General features: G+C 36.0%; 1 protein-coding gene across 6 annotated transcripts in view; it reads left to right on the forward strand.

The window, feature by feature from the left end:
• The window catches only part of LOC126755142 (protein unzipped), a 114467-nt gene extending 107905 nt beyond the window's left edge, over positions 1-6562 (forward strand). For all 6 annotated transcript variants that reach the window (XM_050467509.1, XM_050467510.1, XM_050467508.1 and 3 more), the window contains 3 exons: positions 3563-4473; positions 4611-4960; positions 5017-6562. In XM_050467509.1, the coding sequence (XP_050323466.1) occupies positions 3726-4473; positions 4611-4960; positions 5017-5439 (1521 nt within the window). In that variant the 5' untranslated portion in view covers positions 3563-3725 and the 3' untranslated portion in view covers positions 5440-6562. The remainder of the gene's footprint in view (positions 1-3562; positions 4474-4610; positions 4961-5016) is intronic.
• Positions 6563-8038: the final 1476 nt, after the last annotated feature.

Genomic DNA, 8038 nt, shown 5'->3' on the forward strand with positions numbered 1-8038 from the left:
AGCTGCCAGACAGGCCAACAAAGGCAATATTCCCAACAATATGACACCTGCGCGCCAATATAGCTTAAATACAAATATAGATGCACATATACATATATGTATATATATATTTACAATTTCGTTTGTAATAAATGGACACGATACTTGCACTATATGTGGCTATAAAAGTAGCTTCGTAGGTACTCAATTCTATGGCTTGTAGCGCCATAAATAGTAAGGCGACCATAAATTTTCACTCATTTTTGAACAGCTGTAACTTCTTTTCGACTTCTTCGAATTTATTTGTTTTTTGGTTAAAGCTTAGAATCTCACCTTTCCAACACTATATACTTGATACAATGAGATTGGTAGCACTGGAGATATACGACTGCAACGACAGCTATTGACAAAATACGAAAAGACTTTTTCAACTATCCAATATACAACTCTATATACCTACATATTATACCTTTAAATATATTTACCTTTCCAAAACTATATGATTTGATACAATGAGATTGGTAGCACTGGAGATATACGACTACTTTATTAACAATATGTATGTACATAACTCTTTATACCTACACATTATATCTTTAAATACATTTAATACTTTATTAACAAGAAATAATTTATTTACCAACACTGGCTACGCACAATATTACTCCACTTTACTGCATTTGCTCGCTTGAAGCGGAAATTCCATTGCTTTTCGCTTTACATATGGCTCCACTATCTCACTTCCTCTTACGCAGTCACTCTCCTATTCATCTTATCCTTTTGTGCAATTTGCCTATACTTGGATGTAATTTGTCGGTAGCAACTAGTAAAGGCCTTGTATATTTCTACAATGCGGCACTCAAGCACTTCTTACTCACTTAAGTTATTCATAGATACCAACTACAACTACAAAACATCGCAGGATGGCGCAGTAGGAGAGGTAAAAGCTGTACAATGCAACACTGCACACAATTACGACTTCTGTGGAGTTTTTGTGTGCCGCAAGTGTGGAGTGAAGTGCTATTGTGGCATTTGCACAGATAATAATCTCTCAAATTGCAGAAAGCATCCTTTCAAAGTGAGACAGTCCGAAAGAAGGATGTGTCGAAATTTTAGCAGCTTTTTGATAGAATACTCGTATACAGATTTAATAACACATGTAACACATAACTCTTTTTTGAGCTTCATGGCTTATGAAACTTGTATAGGAGCTTCCATTGGCTGCTAAACAGTCAAGATAGAAGTTTGAATATTTTATTTAAGCCAAAAAGCATATAAGAGTCACTGATTAGATTAGATAAATAAATGAGGATTGTACCGCGACCTAAGGTCTATGGTGGCCTCAGCATATTGATAAGTTCCAATACACTGCTAGGTGCTATTGAGGCGCTGAGATCCGTATTTGGAAATATGGATCCAAGGGCTTTTATCCTGCGCCTACAGACTGCTGTGCCTTCAATTAGTAGGTGTTCTGCAGTTTCAGGCTCCATGTCGCAGAACCGGCGCAAGAAGCTAGACCTATGTTATATAAGTGCTTCTTGAGTTTACAATGGTCAATTTGAAAGGCGACAAGTAGCCTGAGTTTGTCCCTTTGGGAGGTTGATTACATATTTAAACCAATCGTTTAAGGTTATAACCATCCATTAGCAACTTGGCATGGCGCATGCCTGGGTGTACCCCTCTGTTCACTCCTTCATCCTTGCGGAACAGCTACTTTATGGTATGGAGACCAACCGCAATGAAAGGTTCGGGTTCCACCACTTTTGTGAATGCTGTGGAGCGTGCGAGCTCATCAGCCAGTTCAATGCAGGCCATATCTTTGTGACCGAGCACCCAGATAAGGTGGACTTGGTTACGTTCTGATAGACTATTCAGCCGTTCTTTAAACTCTTGCACCAATAGCAATTTTATATCGTACACAGAGATCACTTTGAGGGCCGCTTGACTGTCTTTGAGTATGAGATAGTTGCGTTGGAGGTTTATCCCTACGCACCGACTTATAGCAAAGACCTTTGTTTAGAATATGCTCGGAAAACTTCCAATAGGTATGGAAAAGTTTAGTATGTGGTCTTGCGACTTCTGCGCCGATTCCCTCCGACGTTTTTGAGACGTCGATTTAACACTTGATTGTACTATCCCCAAGCATTAGCTCGAAATCGGAATCATTTCATTCAGCCTAACTGCTGAGGATAACCTGGAACTTCTTTATGAAGTTTAAAATTTTGGTAATGCTGTTCCTTGGGAGAAGAGCCTGTGGTATTTCGCCAATTGAGTCCTTCAAGCGCTGGGAAGAGATTATCTTAACTCTTCCCAACTCTTCTGCTGTCATATGGAGCAGTGTGTGTTTGACTACCCGACCGATTACTAGGTGATGCGAGGTGAGATCCAGCTTGACTTCAAGCGCCGCCGTGGGACATGTGCTCATGGCACCCGACACACAGACGCAGGCGGCTCGTTGTAGCTGCGATAATTGAAGTCCTACTGAAGTTTGCGATGCTTTCGAGGACCAAGCAACCGTTACACACGTGATAATCTGTCGCACGATGATGTTGTGTAACTACCTGACAGTCCTTGGCTTGCAACCTCAAAATTTACCAGCCAGCCGATTGCATACCAATGAAATCTAGCGTGAGACCAAGATATTTGGGCATGTTAGTCATCTTCATCTCTCTGCCTCAGAGGGTTAGGTTCCTGAGGCCAGGCAGGGACCTGCGTATCGTAAACGGGACGATGGTCGCCTTCGAGGGGTTGATGTTCAGTCCCAAAACTCTTGATACTTTTTCTATACAGTTGAAGAAGAAACTCTCAGTTAGTTGCTAGTTGAGGTCTTTAAAAGTTTTAGAACTTTTTTTGAATTCTTACTGGATTTCATGAGAATAGTTTTCATGGTGGAACTTCGCGATAAAATTCACTGTCGAGAATTGAGTTTTTTTATGATGAACCGAAGCAGTTAATATATGTATGTATGTAGGTTCTCTAGACCATTTTGTCCGAACAAATGAGTGGTAAGCTTCCTTCTGGGTATCAAAAAGGGGAGGGAAGCCAACAAATGAAGCCATGCGATTCCAAAACGAAATTTCTTGTCCATCATCTTGCTTTCGAGGCAACAATTAAAGTATTTTCTGTGGGAAATAAAGCTTTCACGAAACTGGTTGCTATATATAGATATGTATGTATGTATCCTAATTGCTATATCGATTACTAACCAAATGCCGTAGAATAAAATCAATTAAGCGAAAGCGATAAAAAATCTTTATACATTAGTGTAACGTAAGCATTTCTATGGCTTTACCTAAGTGAGCAATTAAACAGGCATCGAAGAAAGGATAGATAGGAAAATGCGTCAACTTGAGTTTTGGTTATGAAATGGGTATATATTGGTTATCACACACTGAAATATAATTTGAATTTTAGTTATAAAGTGGTTATATATTGGTTATTATGTCTGACAGCGATTTTCGTTTTTTTTTTTTTTTGATGATACACTGATTTGTATTTTAGGTCACAATATATAGAATTAAGGTATATTTTTCTTCTATGATACTATTAACCACTTCTCTCCAACTCCTTCTTCCCTTTACAGCTTTCAACAATCAAGCAATCAATCAAAAGCATAGCATACGAGCAACAACAACAATATAGTGAATTAAATTGAATTTGTCCTATCAACTTCCGCTCAAGCATAATCAGCACTACTTGAGTACCACTCACAGAGACACATACACACAGCGAAAGGATAGTGCACGATGTTAAGAAATAGCAGACAAAGCCAACAACTACAACCGAAACACAAAATGCAACACTGCTACACACTACTATTGGCAGCCACGATACTGTTGATGCATTTGATTGCACCCAGCAGCGCCTCGGTACATCCGGTGCTCACCTACACAAACGCTTCCACACAGCTCGGCCAGCTGGTCACCTCCAGCACACTGGTCTGGGAGACATACGACCCCAAGGATACGAAGCAGCTGCAGTATGCGGTCGAGGGTGGCAAATACATAACCGAGGATGAACACTATCCGATCTATGTGTGTCGCGTGACCATCGAGGGCATCACCACCAGCGGCCATACGGAGAAGATACTGCAGTCGCATGTCTGCGTCGCAGCGCATTACAAGCACGGCAAGTACGAACAGTTCGATGTGCTGGTGAATAAGGGACATCTCGGCAAGATTATGTGGAAGCATTGGCGTAAATTCAATGCTGGCATACCCATCGGCGCCATACGTATCGGTGAGGATGACTACATTGGGCGGCATAAGGCGCCAGCAAGCGGCGAGAGCGGCACTGAGCATTGGGGCGCGGACTACAACTTGGGCCGTTTGGATCCATTGGGTTTGGGTAAAATCAAGGTGATTGAGAATGGTCGTGACAAGGACTATGATGAGGGTGAGGTGTTGGTGGAGACAGAGCCCTTCCGTTATGAGTTGAAAGACATCAAATTGGACAACATACGTTTGGATATGCGTGAGAACATAACCGATTTGGGTAAGTTGTGGGAATGAAGTATGATAGTGGGGTTGGAACTTGAAAGCTCGCTTTGTTTTCTTGTCTTATAGGAACTCAAAATCTTTGAAGTTGTTGAAACTAATTATTTCATCTTTCTAACTCTTCCATAATTTCAGCTTCCAGCGTGTTGGCCAACCGTGGTGATATGTACGTACTGGTAGAGTCCGTGATGACTTACGAATTCGACTACATACAATACTGGGGTTCGCATGAGGGCGTAGCACGTGGTTTACCCACCAAAGTCTATGAGAAAGATGTCAAAGTGCCCGTCGAAGTCAAATGGGGTTTGAAGTATGTTGAGAAACGCTCCGAAACCAAATCAGTGCATACGAAACTCTGGCCCGGCACCGCATTGAATGTCACGCTCAAGGGTAACTATGTGACGCTCGAAGCGCCCTACTCCGCCAAGCTCTACGCTTTCTATTATGGCATTGAGGATAGCGTGTCACGCAAGATCTCAGCGGAGGTGAGTAGTTGTAGCTTGGTTGCAGTACTTTTTCACTAAACTTAACATACTTGCAGGTGCGCAAGAGCTACTTGAAGGACGTCAAACTGGAATTCAGTCCTGTCTACTGGATTGAGAACGGCACCTTTGTGCCCACCACAACCACCACCTCAACTACATCCACTTCCACCACCACAAACCCCACAACCACCAGTCACGAGCCGGTGCCTATGCACGAACCGCCCGTAGTGCAGGTGAAGAATATCGGCGAAACGCACTCGGGTCCCGACTCGTTGGAGAAATCGCTGCACGATTCACCCATGAGCAATGAAATACCTAGCGATGTACCCGAGAATTTGGCCGCCGAGCAGCAAAAGCCCACTTTGGCTGGCATAGCGGTAACAGGCGGTGGTCAGCAATTGCAACAACAAATGTGGGCGTTGTTCGCAGCGCTGAGTGCGGTGACGCTGTGGGGTCTACAGGCGCTGCGCGGCATTTAGAGTGACTGCTGAAGCGCCTGTATCGGTGGCTGGCGGTGCGTTGGCAGCTGTGTTGATGGTTGGGGCGTGGCGAAGCTTTATAGGCGTGGTGAAGCTTTATAAGCGCGGTGGAGCTTTAAAGGCGCGGCTAAGCTTTATAGGCGTGGCGAAGCTTTGAAGGCGTGATGAAGCTTTATATGCGCGGTGAAGCTTTGTAGATGTGACGAAGCTTTATAGGCGTGGCGTTCTAGGCTTAAGTGATTTAAATTAGCATGTTGTATATGAGTTGCCAGCGTTGGCGCACTTACAGTTAGCGAGCGCGCAACTGTTTAGTTTTCGCTTACTCCTTCCATCTCTCTACCACACTCTCTCTTTCTTTCTCATTATAAGTTGTAGATTATGCTTCGTAAGCTTGTATTGTAATTTTAATCTCACTTTTTATTGCTTTTCCAAACATGTTTTTGTTGTTTTAGCTTTGTATAGGTATTTGGCCGGCAAGGAAATATTTCAAGCATCAAAATCAAAAGCTTTTGAGAGTAATGCGAAACAATAAGAATAATGCAAAGCGCTGGAAACACAATAAAATATGAAATTGATAAGAAAAATAAGGAAAATATATTACAGCAAGAGAGATAAATAATAAACGATAAGTGATGTGGAAGTAAAAAGCGCGTGTTAAAAGCTCACAAAAATTGTGAGAGCGAAAATTAAAGAGAAATATGAAAATAGCATAGGAAAACACAATGCGTTGGGCATTCATTGAATTAAGCATAGATTTTAGCGTTTAGTGTTTAGTTGTTGTTGTACCTGTTTTAACCGTCTGCAGATTGTGTAGCGCCAGTAAATGTGAGCAAACAAGAGGAAAAGGCAAAAGTAAAAGCGAAAATGAGTTAAATAATAAATTGGAAAGAAAAATAGAAAACAAAAAGCGAAGAGCAGCCAGTAAATGAAATAAGAGTTACAAAAACAAGTGAGCCAGTATATAATGTAATAGAAATACCAAAAAAAAAAAAAAACTAAAACAATAATTTAAAATAAATAAAAAACAGCAAGAGCGCATAAGCTAGATCTGAAAAAATTTTCAATTTCGTCGACGGTTTGGATAGGCTAAAAATAAATAAATAAATAACGGTAAAAATACATATAGGTAAATGATGAGCAGCGTCTGCATCAGCAAGTGGATAGTGTATTTGTATTTATTTACGAAATTAGCGCTAAGTTATATTACTGTATTATTACTGTACATTATACACACACTTACATATACATACATATATACATATAGTTGTAGTAAAGAAGGAGCAAGGAAAATAATATGAAAATATTTATAATAAATTTGCAAATTATTATAATGAATTTTAAACATTATTTTAATAAATTAAAAAAAATATAATAAGTTTTAAAAATATTATAATAAATTTTAAAATTGTTTTAAAAATTAAAAAAAATATATAATGAGTTTTAAAAATACTATAATAAAATTTAAAAACTGTTGTAATAAATATAAAAATTTTTAATAGATTTAAAAAATTAAAATTTTTAAAAATATTGAAATAAATTTTAAAATTGTTATGATGGATTTGAAAATTATTATAATAAATTTTTTGAATTATTATAATAAATTTTAAAAATATTATGATAAATTTAAAAATTATTATAACAATTTTAAAATATATTTAAAAATTATTTTAAAAAATTCAAAAATTATTATAACAAATTTGAAACTATATTATAATAAATTTAAAAATCTTAAAATAAATTTAAAAATTATTACAAAAAAATTTAAAAAATGTTATAACGATTTAAAAATATATGATAAATTTTAAAAATATTATAACAAATTTTAAAATTTTTGAAATAAATTTTTGAAATAAATTTAAAAATTATTATAATAAATTTTAAAATTATTTTAATAAATTCAAAATTTATTATAATAAATCTAAAAATACTGAAATTAATTTAAAAAATTTTTAAATTATTAAACTTGAAAAAGATTATAATAATTTCTTAAAACTTTATAATAAATTTAAAAATTATTTTAAAAATTTAAAAATATTAAAATAAATTTCAAAAATATTTTAATAAGTTTAAAACTTATTATAATAAATTTTAAAAATATTATAATAAATTTAAAATTATTAAAATAAATGTAAAATTTATTATAATAAATTTAAAAAATATTATGATAAGTTAAAAATTATTTTAACATATTTAAAAATATTGAAATAAATTTTGAAAATATTGTAATATATTTAAAAGTTATTATATTGGATTTAAAAATTATTTTAATAAATTTGAAAATTAATTTAATAAATTAAAAAATATTATAACAAAAATAAATCTGTAATGTAAGAAATATTTTTTCTTCGGATAAATTTAATTGCTGCAATTTTTTTTTCACAGCGCTACATTTGCTTTATGTGTATGTATATATTTAATTTTCTGCAATAACACAGTTATTTTTTGCGAAAAATTTATTTGACAAGCTGTATATCTATTATGTATTAGCTGTATCGATTTATATAAATATAAATGATAATTGTTTACAAAATATTTTAATTAAATGTACTAAGCAACAACATTCCTTGAATTTATGAAATTTATATAAATAAAACGATAA

This window comes from Bactrocera neohumeralis, chromosome 4 (genome assembly GCF_024586455.1).
Source record: "Bactrocera neohumeralis isolate Rockhampton chromosome 4, APGP_CSIRO_Bneo_wtdbg2-racon-allhic-juicebox.fasta_v2, whole genome shotgun sequence".
Taxonomy (NCBI): Eukaryota; Metazoa; Arthropoda; class Insecta; order Diptera; family Tephritidae; genus Bactrocera; species Bactrocera neohumeralis.